The 25,485-nt window shown below is 28.9% G+C and overlaps 3 protein-coding genes and 1 pseudogene across 4 annotated transcripts; all 4 read left to right on the top strand.

Annotated features, from left to right (window-relative positions):
* The first annotated feature begins 4,241 nt into the window (after positions 1 to 4,241).
* Positions 4,242 to 6,195, top strand: LOC127257326 (geranylgeranyl pyrophosphate synthase, chloroplastic-like). Of its 2 annotated transcripts, none has more exons than XM_051283701.1 (2): positions 4,242 to 4,788; positions 5,541 to 6,195. In XM_051283701.1, exons 1-2 carry the CDS (start codon positions 4,273 to 4,275, stop codon positions 6,057 to 6,059), a joined length of 1,035 nt encoding a protein of 344 aa, XP_051139658.1. In that variant the 5' UTR covers positions 4,242 to 4,272; the 3' UTR covers positions 6,060 to 6,195. The 2 variants fall into 2 exon arrangements, with proteins under 2 accessions (XP_051139658.1, XP_051139657.1); XM_051283700.1 differs by having other exon boundaries at positions 4,242 to 4,804; positions 5,512 to 6,195.
* Positions 6,196 to 7,615: 1,420 nt separating this feature from the next.
* LOC127257324 (geranylgeranyl pyrophosphate synthase, chloroplastic-like) lies at positions 7,616 to 10,432 on the top strand. Its single transcript, XM_051283698.1, has 2 exons — positions 7,616 to 8,212; positions 9,879 to 10,432. Exons 1-2 carry the CDS (start codon positions 7,684 to 7,686, stop codon positions 10,430 to 10,432), a joined length of 1,083 nt encoding a protein of 360 aa, XP_051139655.1. The 5' UTR covers positions 7,616 to 7,683.
* Positions 10,433 to 17,058: 6,626 nt separating this feature from the next.
* LOC127257314 (geranylgeranyl pyrophosphate synthase, chloroplastic-like) lies at positions 17,059 to 19,248 on the top strand. Its single transcript, XM_051283689.1, has 2 exons — positions 17,059 to 17,579; positions 18,692 to 19,248. Exons 1-2 carry the CDS (start codon positions 17,141 to 17,143, stop codon positions 19,243 to 19,245), a joined length of 993 nt encoding a protein of 330 aa, XP_051139646.1. The 5' UTR covers positions 17,059 to 17,140; the 3' UTR covers positions 19,246 to 19,248.
* A 2,055-nt stretch (positions 19,249 to 21,303) lies between these two features.
* On the top strand, positions 21,304 to 24,530 carry LOC127257313 (geranylgeranyl pyrophosphate synthase 7, chloroplastic-like; annotated as a pseudogene).
* Positions 24,531 to 25,485: the final 955 nt, after the last annotated feature.

The raw sequence follows: 25,485 nt of genomic DNA, 5'->3' as shown, positions 1-25,485 counted from the left end.
GATTTCAAATTAAAATTAATATTATATAACTTTTAATAAAATATGTTTTTTTTAATAAAATATTATATGAAAATATTATTTAAATAAAATTAAAATTTTATAGGAATATTTTATTTTTAATTAATTTTAAATCACAATCAAACAACACTAGCTCTAAACTATATAGTATTTCCTCCGTCTCATATAAAATACTCATATTTTTTTATTTTTGTCCATCTCATATAATTTGTTTTTTATTTTTGAAATATAATTATATACTTTAATCACATTTTAATTATAATTTTAATCAAATTATTTATTTATTTTTAATCTTAATCTATAATTATTTTTATTATACAATAATTATTTTCTACTGATACATTTTTTAATTACTTATTAATTATATTTTACCTAAAATCTCGTATCTACGATAATGTGGCAATATTATATTGGACGGAGAGGTAGTATATATCTAGTATTAATATTGAAATTCCTATGAAATATATTTATTAATTATTTTAAATAAAATAAATAACCTTATATAACTTTTTATATAAAAAATTTGATATTAATTCAAAATTTTAATTTTAATTATTGAATTTAATTACGTGTTTATTTGTATTTTTTCCCAATAATTTTTACTATTAAATCTACTGTTTCTTCATAAAAATATAATAATAAATAATAAAATAGGAATTGTTTAATGGTTTATGGCCAAATTGAGCAAATAATTTGCTGTATTTAATTTGTTCTTAATTTAAACTTTAACATGCAAATATTGCTAATTTGGGACAATCATTAATGCAGTACTCCCTCTCCCCTATTTTTTTATTTGGTGTGTGTTTGTTCGGGGGTTTGGATTTTGAGTTGGGATTTGAATAGTAAAAATTTTGAATTTGAATAGTTGTATGTTGTGATATAAATAGGTGTTGATGTGATGTTTTAAATGTAAAATTAATTTTTATTATAATATAAAAAATGAAAAATAGGTGTTTGATTTGATGTTTTTGGGGGGAAAAAATTGAATGAATAGTAGAATTTTGTTAAAATTTTACAAACAAACACACCCTTGGTACGTTTAAAAATTATTGTCATATTTTTTTAAAAATATAAATTTTTATAATTAATGACAAATTTGTCAATTTATAACAAAAATACAATCACCTAAAAAATCGTGCAAATATACTTTAGAATTATAGAAATTATACGGAGAAAATAGTACTTTTTATTCCAATTTTGCTGTCATTTAATTTCCCTTCGTCAACTCTGTAGGAATTTTTTTTTTTTAACAAAAGTTTTTCAATATATTTTTTTAAAAAAATTAATATATTATACATACTTATTATTTTTATATCTCATTCAAAAAAAATTTCTTTAAACAAAAATACCAAACGAACACATCTGTAGTTTTCACCGTAAATTTCTTATTCTAAATTCATCACTATCGTGATCCTTTATCTTCTCCGCATTTGACTTTTTTTTTTTTTATTCAAAATAAAATATACCAAATATTCTTGAAAAAGATGCAAAAGCACGTTCAGATTATATTAAAATACATTCTGGAACGATTTTATAATTTTAGAGTGTTCAGAGAAGTAACAAAAATCTAATAGGAAATTATATGTATTTTATATGATCTAAATATATATTTATTTTATCATTTTTTTTGTTTTTCAAATAAAAACTACTTTCCCTGTCGTCCAAATACATATTTATTTAATCGAACACGAATTTTAATAAAAATAAATAATAATTATTACTTTTTTTTCTTTATAGTAAAAAAACATAAAAATAAAAATTTAATTATTTTTTATTTATAAAAATAAAAATATATATATTATTTTATTAAAACTCAAAAAGAAGGAAGTAAGTATCAATTTTTTATTCTTAATAAATATAAATTCTACTACATATTATATGCATTTTAAAATTTATACTTATTTACATTAAGGGTGTGTTCGTTTGATAGATTTTGACAAAATTCTATTATTCATCCAAAAATTTTCCCCCAAAGATATCAAATCAAACACCTATTTTTTATTTTTTATATTATACTAAACATTAATTTTACATTCAAAATATCACATCAACACCTATTTATATCACATCATACAACTATTCAAATTCAAAATTTTTACTATTCAAATCCCAACTCAAAATCCAAACCCCAAACAAACACACCCTAATACTATTAAATCAAATTATATGTCAATGAGAAGACATTCATTTATATACATAGTGCGGATTCGATCAAATTATTATATGTTTATAAAAAGTGTAACTCATATTCGACAATACATCTTAATATAATATACTATCTTCGTCCAACTCTAATGGTCCCATTTACTTTTGTGTTTTGATATTTGAATATTAATTATTATATAAAAAAGTAATACAAATTAAGGGGAAATGACAAAAATACTTCTATTAGTGTCTTATAATAGTATTATAATAACATTTGTGCAAAAAATTATACAAACAGAATTATATTTTTAATGTTAACTACAATGACGCAAAAAAGTAAATGAGATCCTTAGAGTCGGATGGAGGGAGTATATTTTATTAGTATATTATATAATTACATGTAACACAATATATTTCAATTTCAACACAATAAACAAATTATACAACACAGTGTAATATATAATCAACTAGCAAATATTAATAAAATATACTAACATAACACATTATATAATTTTATTTAGCACTTCCTTCGTCCTACTTAATTAATCCACTATTTCTATTTCTGTCTGTCTACATAATTTGTCTTTTCCATTTTTGGAAATATAATTATACACTTTAATCATTTTTTTAAATTCATAATTTTTTATTATTTTTATTTTAATTAAACTATTTAGTTATAATTTATAATTATTTTTATTAAATTACAATTATTTTATTAATACACTTTTTAATTACTTACTGATTACACAATACCTAAAACTTTGTGTCTAATCGGCAAATTAACTGAGATGGGTGGAGTATAATATATGTTGGTTTTGGTACAATAAGCATAATATATAACATAACACACTATATAATCCATACAATTCTATAATTACAATTTTATGTTACTATTAATTTTATGACTGTTTACTAAACTTATGTACAATTCTATAATTATCGCTCACAATTTTATTATTATTATTTTAACAAATTATAATTAATTTGTCATTAACTTTTCTATTTATTCTCCTATTTTTTTTAACAATCTCTTCTATTTCTTTTTTGGGAATAGTTAACGCATGTTCTTATTATAAACAACATGTAGTGTGGTAATAAAGACATGTGTTGTTTATTTTATAAGAGTATGTCATTTACTAAAATCAACTGTTGCCTGTTATATATGATGATGTGGAAATAAAATATTGATTTAATATATTTGATAGAAAAAGAAATTAAATTTTATAAATATATTAATAAAAATGTATATACATATCATTTTGTAGAAAATAAAATATTATATAATAAAAAATATTTATTTTTTACTATTATAAAATTATTTAAAATAAAATAGGTAAAAGATAATAATATAAATATATAATTATATTTTATATATAATACTCTCTACATTACACATACAGTGTCCACATTTTCATTTCATCTGTTCCATTTATTCTGTTACTTTTTTTTAAAAGAAAGAATTAAACACTTTAATTTTATTTAAAAATTTTTAATTTATAATTTTTTAATTTTAATTAGATTAATTAGTTATTTTAATTTTAATCTAAAATTAATTTTACTAAAACTCTTTAATTACTTACCCTTCCTAAATTTTGTGTCTACGGTAAAGTGAACACAATAGCGGAAATGGAGGGAGAACTATAACACTCCCTTCGCCCATTTTATAATGCCCTAATTGATATTTATACGTTTTTTTTAGACAATTAATTTTTTATTATAAATTGACAAATTTACTCTTTATCTTATGTATAAAAAAAATAAATAAAAATTAAAAAATAAATTTTATGTATAAAAATAAAAAAATAATAAAAATTATACGTTCTAAACAAAAATGGTGGGCCCAAATATTAAAATGGAGCCCATCTCATGAACGAGGCGTTACCCATTTGAAAGCACAGACGAGAATTAACATATTGGTCCAAAATGCAAGAGTACGAATGTACACAAATCCACCTGTCTAAAATATTAATTTAATCAATCATGCTTCAATCTCTTCCTTCAAATCTACATTTCTCAACAATTAATTCATTTCGATTTTTTTTTTTTTTTTTTTTTTTTTTTTTTTTTTTTCTGTCCGAATTCCACAAAATTCTTAAAACAATCAAATCAATGAATCTCGTCGATCCCGGCGCCGCCAATTCCGCCGGCGCCGTTTTCAGGCGGTCTCCGTCGCTTCGGAGCTCCGGCAAACTGCCGCCACGTCGGATGAGATTGAAAAGGACAGCCATTGCGTACTCCGGCAGCGTGTCGGCGGTTCAGTCGGAGCAGGAAGTGAAAGCCGCCGCCGGGGAGGAGCGGCGGCGGGGCTTCGACTTCAGCCAGTACGCGGCGGAGAAGGTGGAATTAGTGAACGAGGCGCTCGACGGCGCCGTCGCAATGAGGCGGCCGGCGGTGATCCACGAGGCGATGAGGTACTCGTTGCTCGCCGGCGGGAAGCGACTCCGGCCAATGCTGTGCATCGCCGCCTGCGAATTCGTCGGCGGGGAGCAGTCCGCCGCTGTAGCCGCCGCGTGCGCCGCCGAGATGGTGAACACGGCGACGGTGATCCACGACGACCTGCCGTGGTTGGACAACGACGATCTCCGGCGCGGCCAGCCGACCAGTCACAAGGTGTTCGGCTATAAGGTAGCTGTGCTCGCAGGTAACACTACAACATATGTTTCTCGAAACTTCGACGACATATATATATATATATCATTAATACAGAAGGCTACTCTTTTGTTACAACCAATTCAGAAATCAAACTCACGGTTTGAAATTTATTAGTCTGCCACGTAAAATTATGATAATTAACTTTTTTTCTTGGTATAAAAGATTATAATGAACAATCTATTTAAACAGAGATTTTTTAAGTTTCTTTAAAAAAAAAAAAAATTGAGAATAATAAACAATTATTTAATATGATATTAGAAAAAAAAAAGGTTAACGGCAATGGTTCCAAAAACAATTATGTTTTGGGTTTTGAGAACGATAATTTTAAATTAAAATAATTATTTGCACTACAAGAAAATATTATTTTTGTAACGAGATTTTTCCGTCTTTAAATTCACTTTTTCCGTTACTAATGATATTAGAGATGGAATTAATGATGGAATTACGTTAGCTACGTGATCTTTAGTTACGGAATTCCGTTACAAATATACTATTTTTTTTGTAGTGTTGATGTAATATATATAAATATTAATCTAATATTTTAAATGTAAAATTAATTTATAATATAATATATGTTGATCATTCTTTATAACATATGTTACTCTGATCAAATCAATATTATGTTAATTTGATTGGATCAGCAACTGATCCATACATATATAATTTTTTTTAAAAAAATCGTTTGTATCATGGCAGCTGATTTTTTATCGGCCTTCGCATTCGAGTTCTTAGTGACAGCCACAAAAAATGCATCTCCGGAGAGGATCTTAGCATGTGTTGTTGAATTAGCAAATGCTACGGAAGGCATAGCGATAGGGCAAGTGGTCGACATGCACCTCACCGGAAACAATGCTAACGTGACACTAGGCACATTAGAATTCATACACAACCACAAGGCCGGTGTATTAATAGAGGCTTCGGTGGTGATGGGGGCCATTCTTGGCGGTGGAAGTCATGAACAAGTGGATAAACTACGGATCTTTGCCCGAAAAATTGGATTGCTCTTTCAAGTAGTAGATGACATACTAGATGTGACCATGTCGTCGCAAGAGATAGGAAAAACTGCGGGCAAGGACTTAGCCACTGACAAGGCGACATATCCAAAGCTTTTGGGGCTCAAGGGTGCCCGTGAATTTGCAAAGAAATTGCGGGATGAGGCTAAGGAGCAATTGGTGGAGTTCGATTCGGATAAGGCGACACCACTAGCCGCTCTAGCTGAGTTCATCGCTTATAGGAAAAAGTGAAGAATGAAGAGTCGTGTTTAATGTTGTTTTGAATTTGTATTTATACTTTGTTCTTATATGTGTATCTGTATGGTATTTTGTCTTCTTCGATATGTGTTGGTGCAGGAGATCTCATCCCGTATTTTTTTACAATAGTTTGCCGTATTTTAAAGAATTTGATGTGTACGAATGGTGACAAACAGTATACAAATTTAATAGCTTTGTTTGAACGGTAATTTAAAGTTAAGTCTCTCACGGGCAGAGTATGTGAAGGTATTGAGAAAGTTGAACAAATATGATGCTAAAACTCGTAATCACACATGATGAGAGTTGCTTCAAATTGTTAAACAATGACTCACCAAAGAAAGAGTTGAAACATGCTTAGATTGATAAGTGTTCTCTATGCATCCGCTTCCGAAAGCCCAATGTACGTCAAATTTGGTATAAGATTGGATAAAACACATGCAGTGAGAGTAGTAGTTGATTTATGAGTAATATGCAAATTGAGAAGGAGGAATGAAATGGATACTAAAGTATTTACGAAGTACCGCAAATAAAACATTGATCTTCGAAAGAATGAAACTTTAGTTAACTGGATTTATGGATGTCGATTTAGCAGGAAGCAACTATAACAAGAGAAAGAATACATCTGGATATGTATTCAGTTATAAAGGTACAATATTATGATGAACTTTGACGCTGCAAAAGGTAGTTTCTTTGTCAATGATAGAAGTAAAATACCTTCCAATAACAATTTCTCATTCATATTTTAGAGTTTTTCTCTGGGTAAGTCGAACCGAACTCATCAAATTTCTTTTGATTTTCCTGTAGACGACTTCATCCATATCTTAGAGTTTGTTTGATCGCGGTTTGAATTTGATTTGAAATTTTGTTTAAATAGTATTTTGGTATATGATATTTTGTAAAAAAGTACTACCTCCGTCCCACATACCGTGTCTGCTACACTGTAGACACGGTATTTTAGAAGATGTGTAATTAGTATATAATTAAAAATGTATTAGTAAAAATAATTATTCTATAATATAAATAATTATAAATTAAGATTAAGATAACTAATTAGTTTAATTAAACTTTTAAAAAATAAAATTAAAAAGTTTAAAATGAGATTAAAGTATATAATCATTCACCAAAAAAAGGAAAGTGACATGGTATGTAGGACCGACAAAAACGGCAACGTGGACATGATATGTGGGATGGAGGGAGTAGTATATTTTTATTGAAAATTATGCACAATAAAATGTTCATTTTAATGAATTGTTAAAATAACAAACCTTAACAAACCAAACTAACTATTATATTACGGTAAAAATTAATTTCACATATAAAATATCAAATAAATATTTATTTAGGGCACACCAAACAACTATTTAAAATAAAAAAATTCAAAAATTCAAATCCAAAAACTTAAATCTGAATATATATATATATATATAAATCACGTCTAAATCAATATTTAAATTAAAATTAAAAAAAAAATCATCCAATAACTAAACCTAAGATAAATGTGCCTCTGTGTGCAGGCGTTTGACTATACTTGCAGTGTATCTCTTCTTAATTTCATCCATTTCCAAACAATTAATTCGTTTCATTACGGCTGTCCAAATTCGACGTATTAGTTCTTGAGATGCTCACGCGATCCGCAAATCCCGTTCATCCACGCGCTGCCAATTCCGCGGCCGTTTTCAGCCACCTGCGTACCTCCTTCCGACTGCTGCCGCCATGTCCGATGAGATCGAAGATGACCGGCGTTGCGCATTCCGGCGGCGTGTCGCCGGAGCAGGAAGTGAAAGCCGCCACCAGACCGGTGGAGCTGGGGGGCTTCGACTTCAGCCAGTACGCGGCGGAGAAGGTGGAATTAGTGAACATGGCGCTCGACGGCGCCGTCGCGATGAGGCGGCCGGCGGTGATCGACGAGGCGATGAGGTACTCGTTGCTCGCCGGCGGGAAACGACTCCGGCCTATGCTGTGCATCGCCGCCTGCGAATTCGTCGGCGGGAACCAGTCCAGTGCCGTCCCCGCCGCTTGCGCCGTGGAGATGGCCCACACGATGTCGCTGGTCCACGACGACCTGCCATGGCTGGACAACGACGACCTCCGCCGCGGCAAGCCCACTGTTCATAAGATGTTTGGGGAGAAGGTTGCAGTCGTTGCTGGTAAAATAATTATTTTTAATATAATAGTTGGGTAAACTGATTTTAGTCTCAATTTCCTAATTGAAGTATATAGCAAATTAGTTCTGTAAATTTTTACAAATATGACAAAATAAACTAAATCAAAAAAATTTATAGAAAAACTAAAATTAACAAAAATTCTTGTGTTTGCCGAGTGTTGGTAACGTGACGGACATGTATTATCCCGCGAGCCATACAGGTGTCACGTAGGTATCTCCGGCGTCAAAAAATTAAAAGTGCGAAAAATTTTAACTTAGAGACTAATTTGCGATATATTCTTATTACATGATTAAAATAATAAAAAAATTTAGTTACGAAACTAAAATGATCTGTTTGCCCAGTATAATTGTGCATATTCTTACTTAGAAGACAAGGTTAAATTTGAATAATAAAAAATTAAAAAATTAATAATGTCTTATTATAAATAGTTAAAAATAATCAAAACGGGTTACAGAGTGTCCTTTTTCTGAGAATTATTGTTATTATTATTAGTTGTTTGGCTTGGAAGATGCTTTTGTGAAAAAAAAATAATAATAATTTCATATGAAATGCATACAATAAAAAAATTTAAAAAAAAAACACTGAATAGTAATATATAAATTCAAATATATTTTATTAACATTTTTTTTTGAAAAAATCTTTTAAAGTTCATTTTAATTAAAAGAATATATTTTGTAAAGATATTAAATGATAATTATATTTTATTCAAAAATTAATAATTTTTAAAATATCCAGAATACTATCGAATGCCAGTTGGAAAATATTTTCATGCTATATATATTGTGTGTATATTTAATATTGTTCACAAGTTACTCTATAAAGATTTCAAATATTTGTTTGAATATATATATATATATATATACATTCTTACATAAAAAATTTAAATTTAAAAGATTATATTACACATATAGTTTTCATTAATAATATTACATTCAAAACCGACTGTTCATTGCTCCACAAACAAACACACTTACAAAGGATTTTTTTTTTTTTTTTTTTGACGTGAGAATCTGGAGCGGATATTTTTCAAATAGTTTTAAATAATTAAATAGAACAGAAAAATTAAAGAAGGGTAAAGTGTTTTTTTAGTTTTGGTATCTAACCTCCTTTTATCATTTTAGTATTTTAAGTAGACCATGTCTGAAAATAGTCCTGTAAGTAAAAAATTTTCAATAAAATAGTCCTCCGGTGCCGGACTCGCCACATTGGTGTACCGTTGCTGACGTGGCGATGACGCACCTGACATCTCATTGCCACGTAGATGACACATCTGCGATATGTGGAAATTTTTTTATTTTTTATTTTACAAGATGTCTTCGTAAACTATTTTTTAGTCCCATATATGATCTCATTTATCATTTTTAGGATATTTAAATGGATTTTGTTTCAAAATAGTTGCATGTAAATTTTTTTCGTTAAAATGGTCATCCGATATGGCATCTATGTGGCAATGACACATCAGCGCCACGTCAGCAACAACTGCCAGCTTAGCGAGTTCGGCACCGCAGGACCATTTTAGCGGAAAAATTTTACTTACGAGACTATTTTTAGACGTAATTCACTTAAAGTTCTAAAATGATAAAGAAGGTTAGATACAGCACAAAAAAAAAAAAATTTTACTTATTAAAAATTGTCCATGCCATATCAGGTGATTCTTTAATGGCGTTTGCATTTGAGTTCATCGTAAGGGCTACCAAAGGTGTTTCGCCGGAAAGGGTCCTAGCATGTGTCGACGAATTAGCAAAGGCAATCGGGGCCGAGGGTGTGGCGACGGGACAAGTGGTCGACATGAAACTCACCGGAAACAATACTAATGTGACTTTAAACACTTTAGAATTCATAAGCATCCATAAGTCCGCCGTGTTGGTGGAGGCTTCGGCGGTGATGGGCGCGATTCTTGGCGGCGGAAGTTATGAACAAGTGGATAAACTACGTATTTTTGCTCGAAAAATTGGGGTGATGGGTCAAGTGGTAGACGACATATTAGATGTGACCATGTCGTCTCAAGTGTTAGGAAAAACTGCGGGAAAGGACTTGGCCACCAACAAAACGACATATCCAAAACTTTTGGGTCTCGAAAATGCTCGCGAATTCGCAAAAAAATTGTTCGAGGAGGCCATGGAGAAACTAGTAGAGTTCGATTCGAATAAGGTCGCGCCATTGGCCGCTTTAGCGGAATACGTTGCTTTTAGGAAGAACTGATGGATGGATTAGAATGAATGTTTTGAGTTTGTTCATTTTGTATTTTTTTTCTTTTAATTATTTTAAAATGAAATTATTGTTGAATATAATGTTATACATGAAAAATTAGTGTTGAATATATATATATATATATAAATATTTTGACAGAGTTTGAAAGTGTAGAAATAAATTAAGGAAATAAAATGGAAAAGGAAACAAACCCTTTGTTCTTACACTCCATATCTTCGGTTCTAAATGTCTCATTTACTTTTTTGTGTCATTATACTTAATAATAAAATATCTTTATAATTTATATTTGTATGATTTTTTTACACAAATATCATTATAATAGTATTATAAAACACTAATAGAAGTATTTTTTTACATATAATATTTTTTAATTGAAAATAAATATTGAAGACGGTGAAATTCACGGAGTGTATTCAATCAATTGTTTATAAGATTTTGTTAGATTTTTAAATTTTAAGCGTATTTAATTTATATTTTAAAATTTTTTATAATTTAGAGGTATTTAATTCATTTTTCCAAAAAATATTTTAAAATATTAATATATTTATTACAAGCTTTTAATTTTTTTAAATATTTAACAATTTATAAACTTTAAAATTTCGTGAAATGTATTAAATTTCTACTAAAAATTATAAGAAAATTATATTGTACGAAATCTCTCATAATAAAGTAAACAAAACTTTTTATAGATTCTTATAATTTTAAGAGAAATATATTATTATATTGATGTATATATAAATGATACGTACTAGGATAATTTTTATTAATATTATTATAACTTTTTGAAAACTAATAATTTAAAACTAAAATATGCTAACAAAATTGTTATCAAATTCTCTAAGAGTGTATGTGTTTTTATATTATTACCATTTTATCTTAATAAATATATATTACTATCAACTTTTATTTTTCAATTAGAATACACAATTTCGTCGTTCCGATTATAGTAAACTAAATATTTATATAGTATTGAAAAAATTATTGAAATAAATAAAAGTAAAAAATAAAAAATTTAATTGGGCAATTTTTTTTTCTATTGAGAAATTATATTATATTTTGATTTTATAAAATAATAAATAAATAAATATTTACAAAATATAGCGATCGAAAACCGCGGTAATCTTTTAATTTGTAATATTTTCAAAATATAATAATTGAAAAATTAAAATTACTTGGAGAACAAATAAACATGAAAAAATATAGTATTATTTTATAAATTTAAAAACTTAGCCCCTTTCATTGTATAATTATGGTTGGGCCACTAATTAAAAATACCTTAATTAAAATATAATGTCTATTAAACTTCAAGTTAAAATTAGACAATCAATGGTAACAAATGCATTATATAATAATCGCAACCGTTGAACTGAATCGAATTTTCGGTTAACCGAGTAAATTCGGTTCGAATACAAATATTGCATACTTGATATTTGTTCGGTTCGATTCGATTTCGATTTTTGATATTTTTTTCGATTCGGTTAACTAAACCGAATATATTTTATATATTTATATTATTATATTTTAAAATTTATATTAATAATTATATTCGGTTCAGTTTCGGTTCAGATATTTGAAATATTTGCAAATATTTTGATTTAATTAGAATTTAAATTATTTTTTAATATATTATTTTTTAATTTTAATTCGGTTTGAATTATTTACAAATATTGCAAATATTTTCGGTTAACCGAAATTTTCGGTTCGAATACGATTCAATTTCGAATATTTATTCAGTTTCGTTCGGATATCAAATAGCTGTATATTTACAAAATATGCTCACTCTTGTTAAATATTGAATAGAAGTTTGCCAGTTCATTATAGTAATTTTAATTAAGGTCAATACATTTGATAATAAAAAAGATAAGAATTAATTTAAACAGTATTTTATATGTCACGCCACTATTTAAAATTTAATTTAGAATTAAGTGTATCCTACGTTATAACGAAAATTTAAAAGTAAGGCTGAGTACTTGGATCCGAAAATTCAATTTTATTAATTTTTTTCAATAAAAAGTCAATCTGAATCTAATCGATATTCGAACCAAACTAAGAGTGTGTTACTTTATACCAAAACTCTTACGTTTTTACTATTTGAATTATGTTTCTCAGATAAAATAATTTTTTTTTTTCTTACAAGATAATTCATCGTACATTATTTTAATACCAAAACCAAATGAAATTTTTTTCAAACTTATCAAAAGAGACAAGCTCTTAAAAAACAGCAATAATCTGAAATTCTATTTTTTATTATTTTTTTCAAATTTTCAAATTTTATTTATATTTTTATAAATATTTTATAACATTAAATATATATTAATAATTAAAAATAAGTATACTAAAATATAATTAATAAGTTTGAGTTTTTATTTTATTAAAATATTAATATATGATACTAATAAAATATATTAAAATACTATAATATTTCAAATTTTGGATTAGTTTTAATTTTTAGTATACCGATTTGAATGTTCTAAATTTATAAAACATTCAATCCGTATCGATACAAAAAAATTAAAAGAATATCAAATTTTAAATTTCAATTTAATTCATATTGTATTTTAGATTTAAAATATTTTGCGCGCTCCTAACTTAAAATATTAATTACCGCAGTTCAATACATTATTGTTTCTATTAATATACTTCATTCGTCCCGTGAAATTAGTCCAGTTTCTTTTGGACACGCAGTTTAATAAATATTGTGTTAGTTAATTAATTATTTTGATTAATAAATGTAATAAAGTGTTACATTAAATATTTTTTTTATTTGATAAAATATTAAATTAATAATTAAAATATTTTTTATTTTAATTTTTAAATATTGAATTTATTTACTGATATCATTTAAAAATAATAATAATAATTGTATTTATTGTAAATCAAATACATGCATTTAAATAAAAAATAATAATAATTTTAATAATTTAAATGTAATTTATACAATAAAAAATGTAATAAAAAAAATTTTATATAAACAATATATAAAATTTTTCGAATTTGGGTGTTGTTAGAGATAGTTCTTAATGACATAACAAATTTAATATCACATCGTATATGTACGGTACAAAATTTTTGGTAAGATATTTTACCGTACCGTACAAATATTTTGGTATACCGAATTTGCGAATAAAAAATACTGAATTACAGTAACATGCATGCTCGTAAAAAAAAATACCGAAAAAATTTTAAAATTTCGATACAATATAACTTTTTTGTATGATAATAATATACAATAAGATATTTTCAGTATATATAGATAATTAAAAAAAATGGTATTTTTGTATATTCTAATTATATGATACAATATCGATATTTTTTTTTTATAAATTAAAAAATTTGATACGGTATAAAATATATTTCGAAATTTTCGGTATACTATCTCAAACCATCCCTAACTGAATTGTGTTTGAGAATAAGCTGTCAGTATATTTTTTCAACTAAAACACATGTTAGGCATGTTGTATGTAGAGATGTCAAATGGGGCGGATTAGCCCCGGACCCGCTCTTAATAGAGCGGGTTCAGGTCTAAATAATAAGTTTCGGGGCGGGTTGTGAATTTAAAATTTTAAATCCGGCCGGGTTTGGGGCGGGTTACGGGTTTTACTAAAAATTCGTTCCAACCCGGACCGGTACCCGAACTCGGGTATTTTTTAAAATTATTATAACTAATATATATGTACATTTATATAATAAAAATATATTATTTATTTACTTAAATAATTTTAAATATAAAATTCATTTAGTTGTCTGCAATTATTATACCTAATATATATATTTATATAATAAATATATATTACTTATTTATTTATCTTATTTTTATGGATCAATATTTGATTGTTTTTAGTTTTTTTTTGTGCTTTTAATGCTATTTGTTTTAGTATTCGATTGTTAAAAAAATATTTATTATTATATATTTTTTAAAAAAAACGGGTTTGTCAAATTGGCCCCGAACCCGGGGCCGGGTGAAAGCGGGACGAGGCAAGTCTCGAAGCCTAATATTTTCTAGCGGGGCGGGTCTCGGGGCCTAGAGAACCCGTCCCAAACCCGGCCGTTGATATCCCTAGTTGTATGTACATATTCTATTTGCGAAAACTAATATTAACACATGTTTTGTGAAAATAATTGTTATTTGTTATCGGTTTATATATTGTATTTTTATTATGTTAACCGAATCGATAAGTGGGCATGAGGCTTCAACCCTTCCCTCCTTTTTATTTTATTTGATTATGTTTCACTAATTTTTAAAAATATATGTATATCCAGTATAAAAATAATAATCAGTGTTAAAAAAATACTAAAAATTTTAATTGTGATTTTTTTCTAATGAAAATTTGGACTCTCCCGTTCCAATTTAAAGGGTCATTTGAAGTTTGGTAAGTAAATTAAATAATAATAATCTTTTATTATTTGAAGTTTTGTAAGTAAATTAAATAATAATAATATTTTATTTTTTTAATAGTAATAATATTTTATTATCATGATAAGTATGTAAGAAGTTTTAAAATTTTTGCTTTTATATTTTATATATAAAGTAATTTTATATGTGTAATGGTAGGATGATAATTTAAGTAAAAATAAAATATTTGGTTTTTTTTAGTATAATTAATTTTATTAAAAAAAAAAATTAGCCTCAGCTTTCGTGGAAGTCTAGTTTGGTCAGTAAAATTAATATAATTTATGTGTATATATATATATATATATTTATGACATGTATTGTTTGAACAAAAATTATTTTTGGTCTCATTCAAATATCATAATTATCAATTTTAGTCACATTCAAAAAAATTTATCAATTTTGGTCCAATTCAAATAAAAATTTATCAATTTTAGTCCCAAGGTGGTTGACTAGGACTGAACACGGCCGTATTGGATGACTCAAAAGGTGACTGGACGTCCCGGACAGCCAACAAGGGCCGCGTTGATTGCGCATATTCTGAACACAGTCATGTTCTTGTCCATGTTGTCAACACAACCATATTCTAGGTCACGTTTCTGCTCATATTATCAACATAACCATGTCTAGGACATGTTCACGACAATGTTTTTAATATAATCATATCGTAGATTATATTTATTATTATTTTCACTTTTTGATTAAAATTATTTAATATATATATTTATAATTCAACAAAAATATTTTTTACAATAATTTTATAATATAAAAAATAGTCAATTTTTAATATTATAAAAATATATAAAAATAATATATTAATATATATTTTTAATAATACTCTCTCCATTACACTTACCATGTTCACATTGCCGTTTTTGTCCATCCCGTATCTCATGTTACTTTTCTTTTTTGGAAAATAATTACACAATATTTTTTAATTTTAATTAAACTAATGAGTTATCTTAATTTTAATTTATAATTATTTAATTTTTATGATAATTATTTTCACTAATACATTTTTAATTATCTACTAATTATACTTATAATCAGACATCCAATGTGAGACGGGGGAGTATTATTTTGAAATATTATTTTGAATAATAAATTTAATTTATAATTTATAGAAATAATTAATTTGAAATAATATTTTAAAATTTTTACTATAAATTTTTAAAAATATATATATTAATATATTATTATTTTTATATATTTTTTAAATATTAAAAATTGATTATTTTTTATATTATAAAATAATTGTAAAAAATATTTTTGTTAAATTATAAATATATATATCAAATAATTTTAACCAAAAAGTGAAAATAATATATATGACCTACAATATGATTATATTGAAAACATGGTCGTGAACATGACCTATAACATGAGCATGACCTATAACATGATTGTGTTGAGAACATGGATAGAAACATTATTTAGAACATGGTTGTGTTGAGAAGATAGACAAGAACATGGATGTGTTTAGAATACGGGCAGAAACACGCCGTGTTCAGAAGTGCAGGGTAATCAAGATGACCGTGTTGGCTGCCTGGGACACGCATTTACCTTCTGAGTCATCCAACATAGCCGTGTTTAAGCCAACACGATCGTGTTCAGTCTCAGTCAACCATTTTAGACTAAAATTAATAAATTTTTATTTGAATAAGATCAAATTTTTTTTTTTTAATAAAATTAAAATTTATAATTATGATATTGAATGAAACCATTTTTACTCTTATTGTATTATGAAGTGGGACGGAGGAGCGCCTTGTTTTAAAAAATAAAATCATTATTTAACAAGTATAATATTAATTATTTAATATAAGTGATTGAAAAATATGCTTAAAAAAGGCCTAAATAATCCCATTGACACAACCTAAAGGAAAATTATAAAAATATCTCCATATATATCATTAGCACTTCTATTATATATTTATTTTATTTAGAAAATATATCATATATATTTGTAAAAATTGTTATTTTTAGTTGGATGCGGTCTCAAAAGGATAAAAATAACCATTTTACAAACATATAAGATATAGATGAATATAAAACAATATTGTTTGCAATTTTCTCCCGCACCCTGATAACTAATCATGGTTCAATATCTTCCTTCAAACCTACGTTTCTCAACAATTTAATTATTTGAATCTTTCTGTCCAAATCCCACGGAACTATACAGTAAATCAAATCAAATCAAATCAATGAATCTACTATATCCCTTCGCCGTCAATTCCGCCGTCGTTTTCAGCCAGCCGCCGCCGCCGCTTCGGAGCTCCGTCGTGGGCACCGCCAAACTTCCGCCATGTCCGATGAGACTGAAGAGGACAGGCATTGCATATTCCGGCGGCGTATCGCCGGTTCTGCCGGAGCAGGAAATGAAAGCCGCCGCCGCCAGGGAGGAGCGGCGGCGGGGCTTCGACTTCAGCCAGTACGCGGCGGAGAAGATGAAATTAATGAACGAGGCGCTCGACAGCGCCGTCGCGATGCGGAGGCCGGCGGTGATCCATGAGGCGATGAGGTACTCGTTGCTCGCCGGCGGGAAGCGAATCCGGCCGATGCTGTGCATCTCCGCATGCGAATTCGTCGGCGGGAACCAGTCGGGCGTCGTCCCCGCCGCCTGCGCCGTCGAGATGGTGAACACCGCGTCCCTCATCCACGACGACCTGCCGTGGATGGACAACGACGACCTCCGGCGAGGGAATCCCACCAATCACAAGGTGTTCGGCGAGAATATTGCCGTGCACGCAGGTAATAGAATGCGTGCGTTAATTCTGCCTAACACACTCGAAGAGGAACGAATGCGAACTTTCACATGAAAAGAAAATATAAAATAAAATAAATGAACGAGTAAACTGAGCTTTTAGCATGATCTGTTCATGATTTTAGTCTAGTAATTATAGTGTGTCACAAATTAATAGTGTAAGTAGAAAAATTTCGAAATTTTAGTCCTTCAGCGTTGAAGATGCCTACATGGCTTGTGGGAATTTTTTTTTTTTAATTTTTACAAAAAAATACAAAATAAATTAATTAAAAAAATTAAATTAAAAATTTAAAAATAAAAATTAATGTGTCCGCTAGTTGTCGCTGACTTGGCGGACACGTGTCCTCCGAGCTATGCGGGTGCCATGTAGGCATCTCCGGTGCCGGAGGACTAAAATTGCGAAAATTTTTCACTTACATGACTTGTTTGCGACAGGCTTCAGTTATGAGACTAAAATGATAAAAAAAAAGTTTAATTACGAGATTAAAAAATCAGTGTACCCAAAAAATAATTAATACAAAGTGTATATATAGTACCCTTTTCATAAAAAAAATATTACATACATTAATCATGTGTATCTTGACTTAATATTATAGATAATATACAATATTTAACTTAAGATATAGCAAACTATAAACATTTACATTAATGCAACAAAATATTCTTCTAACCAAATTAATTTTATTGTATTTTAAAAAAAAAATAAAATTTATAAGATAAGATATATATATATAAAATAAAATATACTCCTTCCGTTTTAATTCAAAGTATCTTATTTATCATTTTCGTCTGTTCTACTTCCAAGTATCTTTTTTCCTATTTTAGAAAAAGTATCATACTAATATCAGAATAACCTTAATTTTTACTTAACCTACAAAGATACGATTACACATACAATTACTTTATACATAAGGTCAAAGAGCAAAAATGTCAAAAACTCTTACATGCTTCCACTAACTAATAAAATACGATTACATTTTTTAATATACTATAAAACCCTAAAAGACCCCTTTGATTCGGTGCGGATGCAATATATTATATGTTACCTATATACAACTTGTTAAACAGAAGAAGTAAAGAATTGATCGTATCATGTCAGCTGATTCTTTAGTGGCCTTCGCGTTCGAGTTCATAGCGACAACCACCAAAGGAGTCTCACCGGAAAGGGTCGTAGCATGTGTCGATGAATTAGCAAAAGCGCTTGGAGTCGAAGGCATGGTGGCGGGGCAGGTGGTCGACATGAAACTCACTGGAAACAATGCGAACGTGACACTACACACATTAGAATTCGTACACAGCCACAAAGCCGGTGCCCTAATAGAGGCTTCCATGGTGATGGGAGCCATTCTTGGCGGAGGAAGTCATGAACAGGTGAATAAACTGCGGGTTTTTGCCCGAAAAATTGGATTGCTCTTTCAAGTGGTGGATGACATATTAGATATGACCATGTCGCCGCAAGAAATAGGAAAAACTGCGGGCAAGGACTTGGCCACCGACAAAGCGACATATCCAAAACTTTTGGGGCTCAAGGGTGCCCGGGAATATGCAAAGAAGTTGTGCCATGAGGCTAAGGAGGAGTTGGCGGAGTTCGATTCGGATAAGGCGGCGCCGCTACTTGCTTTAGTTGAGTTCATTACTAGTAGGAAGAGTTGAAAGTTGAGGAGTTGTGATTAATATTTTTGTGAATTTGTATTGGAATTTATATGTTTTTTTTTTTTTTTTTTTTTGACGTGAGAATTTGCAGTTGCTAACCGAAAATGTGCACTGGGTAAATCTCCGATCGAACCTAATACGCTGCAAATTAGGCCCAACAGACAAATCATAACATGGCTATGAATTGTTGGATATGTGAAAATTTTAGTTACCAGTTAAATTAGAAGTCTTGCCCCAAGACATCTTGTTAAAAAGGGATGAGGATTTTCAACATAAAACTAGTAGGGACAAACCAAAGGTGGTGTTTGGTTTGTATGTCAAGTTTAAATCACTATTATTCAATTTGTACAATTTTTAATAAATATATTCCTTTGGTTCTGGATGAAAGTATTTCTTTAAAATTTTACAATAGATTAAGAAATATAGTATTTTATTAGTCAGTGAAAATATGTAAGATATTTTGATATTTTTGCTATTTGATTTTTATGTATAAAATAATTGTATATGTAATGATATATTTGTAATTTAAGTAAAAATTAATGATAATTTGGTATTAGTATATGTTTGTAATTTAAGTAAGAAAAATATTACTTTTTTTTTTTACCATAATTTTTTTAAAAAAATAAAAAGTACACTCACAATAAAATTCTTGCTAAATATTTAAGCATATCTTGAGGTGACGGATTTTAACATTTGTTATAAAGATTTAAAAAACTAACTTCAATAAAGTTTACGTAAGATAGATCTCATTTTATATAAAATCAAAAATTAGATATAGTTAATAAAAAATAGAGAATTTTAGATATATATATTTATTTGTGTATTTAGGAGAAAGGTAAATTGTTTTTTTAGTCCCGTAACTAGACCTTTTTATCATTTTAGTCCCCTAACTGGAGCTTGTCGCAAACTAGTCCCATAAGTGAAAGATTTTCTCTGTTTTAGTCCTCCGGCGCCGGAAACGCCCGCGTGGCTCGCCGGAGGTGATGTGTCCGTGGATTTATTATTTTTTTTTCATTTTTTAAAATTTATTTTTAATTTTATTTGTATTTTGTTTATTTGTTCCAATTAAAAATAAGTTTTAAAAAATTGAAAAAAAAAATAAAAAAAGAATCCACGTGTCCGCCAGGTCAGCGACACCTGGTGGACACGTCACTTCCGGCGAGCCACGCGGGCATCTCCGGCACCGGAGAACTAAAACAACGAAAATTTTTCACTTATAGGACTAGTTTGAGACAGGCTCCACTTACGGGACTAAAATGATAAAGGGGTCAAGTTACGAGACTGTAAAAAAACAGTTTACCCAAATAAAAATTATAAATAAATCATATTTAAAGAGATATATATATTTTTTTTTTTGAAAAGAGAGCTTATACGAAAAATAATAAAATAAAATGAAAGCGTAATATCAAGTGATATCCGTCCAAACACCTCAGTAGTATTTCTTCTTTTAAAAGTTATGCCACATGCTTGAAACTTAATTTTCAAGTTTTTACATGTATGTTTATTTATAAACTTTTGATTTTGAATTTTAATGTTAAATATGTTTGTTGATTCTTGTTTGTAGATAAATAAATAAATGATAAATATTTTAATAATTTAAACTTTTATGTGAATCGATCATTTATTTCATCTTAATATTGTTTACTTATACGAGTAAAATTGAAATTTTCATAACATTAGTAATATAATTTTTAAATTAAACTGAATTAAGTGCAAAGAAATACATGTAGTCCATCAATGACAATAAATTGATGAAAATTAGTGAATAAAATTTTAAATAATGATTAGCATTTTATTATATATTCTTTATTTTCTTAACAAATTATTTATTTTTTCATTTCGATTTCTCCTATAATAAATTATTAATTTATTTTTTTTAAGCAATTGTAATATTTATTAACATTACAAATATCCTTACCATTTACTATATATAATATAAATATTATTATATTTTTATCACACAGTACTGATAATATTAGTTATTTTTACTTTATTCCAGAGAAAAGTTCGCTGACCATCCGTCTTTTTCTTCCTTCAAGTCATTCTCAACAATACGTTTGAATATTTCTTATGACGATGAGATCCGCAAATCTCGTAGACCTACGCGCCGTCAATTCCGCCGCCGTTTTGAGGCAGCCGCCGCCATTTCGGAGCTCCTTCGTAGTCTCCGCCGGACTTCCGCCATGTCCGATGAGATTGAAGAGAACGGGCATGGCGTATTCCGGCGGCGTTGCGGCGAGTCTGAACGAGCAGGAAGTGAAAGTCGCCGCCGGCGATAAGGAGGGGCGGCGGGCCTTCGACTTCGGCCAGTACATGGCGGAGAAGGCGGCGCTCGTGAACAGCGCACTCGACGGCGCCGTCGGGATGAGGCGGCCGGTGGTGATCCACGAGGCGATGAGGTACTCGTTGCTCGCCGGAGGGAAGCGGATCCGGCCGATGCTGTGCATCGCCGCCTGCGAGATCGTCGGCGGCCACCCGTCCGCCGCCGTCCCCGCCGCCTGCGCGGCGGAGATGATCCACACGATGTCGCTGATCCACGACGACCTGCCGTGTATGGACAACGACGATCTCCGCCGCGGCATTCCGACCAATCACAAAGTGTTTGGCGAGAAGATTGCACTCCTAGCAGGTGAAATAATATATCATACTCACTCGTCCGTTTCAAATCAAAAGTATTTTATTCTAGTGAAATAAATTAATATCATAATATTTTTAATTTTTATTTAAAATTATAAATATATTAATACATGTAATTATTTTATATACAAAATTAAATAATAAAAATATCAAAAAATTTTGCAACAAAAGTAATATTTATTTTTGCATGTAGATATTTTAATATTACGTATTATATTTATTTGTAGTGGAAAAGACAAAAATATTTCTATTAGATTGTGTGATAAAAAAGTAATGATATTTGTGTTATACTGCTTCCATCTCATATCTATATATCAATTTACTTTTTGAACGAAGTTTTAAAAATATTAGTATTATAATTGAAATAAAGTAGAAATAAACGTAAAAATACTAAATTAACTCTAGTAGTATTGTACGAGGTAAAGGTAATGACATTTGTGTAATATATTGTAAATTGAAAGGGTATTTGTAATGTTAGGTAGATGGTACAATTACTAAAAAAAAATGAAATGGATACTTTGTTATGTAACGGACCAAAATAAAAAATGGATAGATAGTTAAGGGACGAATGAAGTATATTGAAAACTGTAAATGTATTAATTATGGTAGATATGTAATACAATTACTAAATTTAAAAATTGTATCATTTCTTTAAGACGGACAAAAATAAAAAATTATATCATTTTTACCGGAGGAAGGGAGTATTATTTTTTATTTACTATAAATCCAAAAAATAAGACATTCGTAACATTTTTTAGTAACCTGTAGATGTATTTGTTTATGATTTTAAATATATTTAAAATGAATGAATAAATAATAATAATAATAACAATAATAATAAGTTATCTAAACATAGTAAGATAAATTAAATAGTACTTCCTCAGCCCCAAATATACCTTTATATGTTTATATTATTTTCGTCTTAATTTAAAGTATTTCTTTTATATTTTTATCTGTTTCATTTTTTTTTAAAAAAAATAATAATAATACACTATTATCAAATTACAAACATATTATGTAATATATTTATACTTTTTTACTAACTAATAAAATATTACTACCTTCGTCCCACATACCGTGTCTGCTACACTGTAGAAACGGTATTTTAGATGAGGTGTAATTAGTAGATAATTAAGAATATATTAGAGAAAATAATTATCCTATAATATAAATAATTATAAATTAAGATTAAGATAACTAATTAGTTTAATTAAAATTAAAAATAAAAATAAATTAAAAAGTTTAAAATGAGATTAAAGTGTGTAATTATCTTCCAAAAAAATAAAAGTGACATGGAATATGGGACGGACAAAAACGGCAACGTGGACATGGTATGTGGGACTGATGAATTATTATTTTTGAGTGTACTATAAAACTCCAAAAAGGTCCAATTGAATTGAGATAATGTGGTATTAAATTATTAATAATAATAATATTTGAAGAAATTTTGAAGAGAAAAAAAAAAAAAAAAAAAGCATAATTATTATTATTAAGATATTTAGATTAATTTTAAATTTGATAGTTAAATTATAGTTCGATCTCATCTATAAATCTATAAATTAGGTTACTCTAATTTGAATCTATCAAGTTTATTAATAGTACCTATATGTCTTTATTTTGATAATGAAAGAATAATACAGTCTTTAGAGTTTTTATAAATTTAATATTCACATTTTAATTTTCACAAAATGGACCGATAGCAAAAAAATACTTTCCCCGTCCCAATATAATAGTTTTATTTACCATTTTTGTCCGTTCCAAAATAATAGTCTTATTTCCATAAATAATCATATCACCATAAAACTACCCATACATTTTCATTTTTATTAGACAATTGTCACTACTTTTTACACTAATACACTCACAAGGGCTAAAAAGTCTTTTACTTATATTTTTTTACTGACTATTAATATAATATTAATATTTCTTTAATCTCATACCAAAACCAATTAAAACTATATTTTTGGAACGGAGAGAGTAAATAAAATTAAAATTAAAGATATGTCCGTACCATGGCAGGTGATTTTTTATTGGCGTCTGCATTCGAGTTCATAGCGATGGCCACCAAAGGGGTCTCGCCGGAAAGGGTGCTAGCATGTGTCGACGAATTGGCAAAGGCGGCCGAAGGGTCAGCGGCGGGATAAATAGTGGACTTGAAACTCACCGGAAATAATGCCAATGTAACACTAGACACATTAGAATTCATACACATCCACAAGTCCGCCGTGCCAGTGGAGGCATCGACGACGGCCATAGGGGCAATTCTCGGCAGTGGAAGTCAAGAACAAGTGGATAAACTACGTCTCTTAGCCCGGAAAATTGGGCTTATGGGTCAGGTGGCGGACGACATATTTGATGTGACCATGTCGTCGCAAGAGTTGGGAAAAACCGCCGGTAAAGATTTGGCTACTGACAAGACCACGTATCCTAAATTATTGGGCCTCGAGAATGCACGTGAATTTGCGAGGAAGTTGTGCGATGAGGTTAAGGAACTACTAGAAGAGTTCGATTCGAATAAGGTGGCGCCATTGGCCGCTTTAACGGACCTTGCTCGTAAGAAGATTTGAAGGTTGAGTTGTGTTGCGATTGTGCATTTGGAATTTATATTTTGATATTTGAATTTGTTCACTTTGTATTTTTATTCTAAAATGAAATTAGGGTAAAAATGATTTTTTTTTTAACCGAATTTTTTTATTATTTTTATTTTGTAATTAAAGTCTGTCGCAAATTAATCATATAAGTGAACATTTTTTTGCACTTTCAATCATCCGGTGCCGGAGATGCCTACGTAGCACCAACATGGTTCGCCAGAGGAGCGTGTCCGTCGGGTGTCGCTGATATGATTGATACGTTGAGTTTTTTTAATATTTTTTCAAGGTTTTTTTTGTCTTTTTTGTAAAAAATTAAAAATTTTAAAAAATATAAATAAAGAAATAAAAATTAATTTGTCCATCGGGTGTCGCTGACCTGACGGATACGTGTCCTTCAACGAGCCATATGGGTGTCACGTAGGCATTTCCGACATCGGAGAATTAAATTGTAAAAAATTTCCACTCTTATAAAACTAGTATGCGACACACTTACAAAATTAAAATAATAAAAGAGTTGGAACTAAAAAAATCCATTTATCAATAAAACTAATATTTAAATTAAGTGGCAGAGTTTGAAATATATTTTTTTGGTGGGATTGAATTATTTTAATATATAATATAATTAAATTTTAAAAAAAAATATGCAAGTAGACAAATTTTGAATTTGTTTTTCTCATTTACTTTTTTTCAAATATGAAAAAAAAATAAAAAATAAAAAATCATAAGGTTAAAATAATTCTATTTGAACATTAAATTAAATTTCTATAATAATATTTTTTATTAAATCAATAGGCATGGTCATTATTAAAAAGAATATATATATATATAATACATTCAATTAAAAAGTTAAAATAATTAGGAACCACCCTTGTGTAACGTGTCCGAAAGCTGACACGTCCGGCTCCTAGGCTACGTCTGCGCTGAGGTCCAAATCAGCCGTCCCCTGTGCATAATACGTCCGGGGTATACCATACAGTATGAGAGAATCATGCGGAACACGTACCTGCACCAA

Source organism: Andrographis paniculata, unplaced genomic scaffold (genome assembly GCF_009805555.1).
Source record: "Andrographis paniculata isolate CXL003 unplaced genomic scaffold, ASM980555v1 Contig57END, whole genome shotgun sequence".
Lineage (NCBI taxonomy): Eukaryota > Viridiplantae > Streptophyta > Magnoliopsida > Lamiales > Acanthaceae > Andrographis > Andrographis paniculata.
Note: the sequence above shows the minus strand (reverse complement) of the source record. Positions and strands in the feature narration are given on the sequence as shown.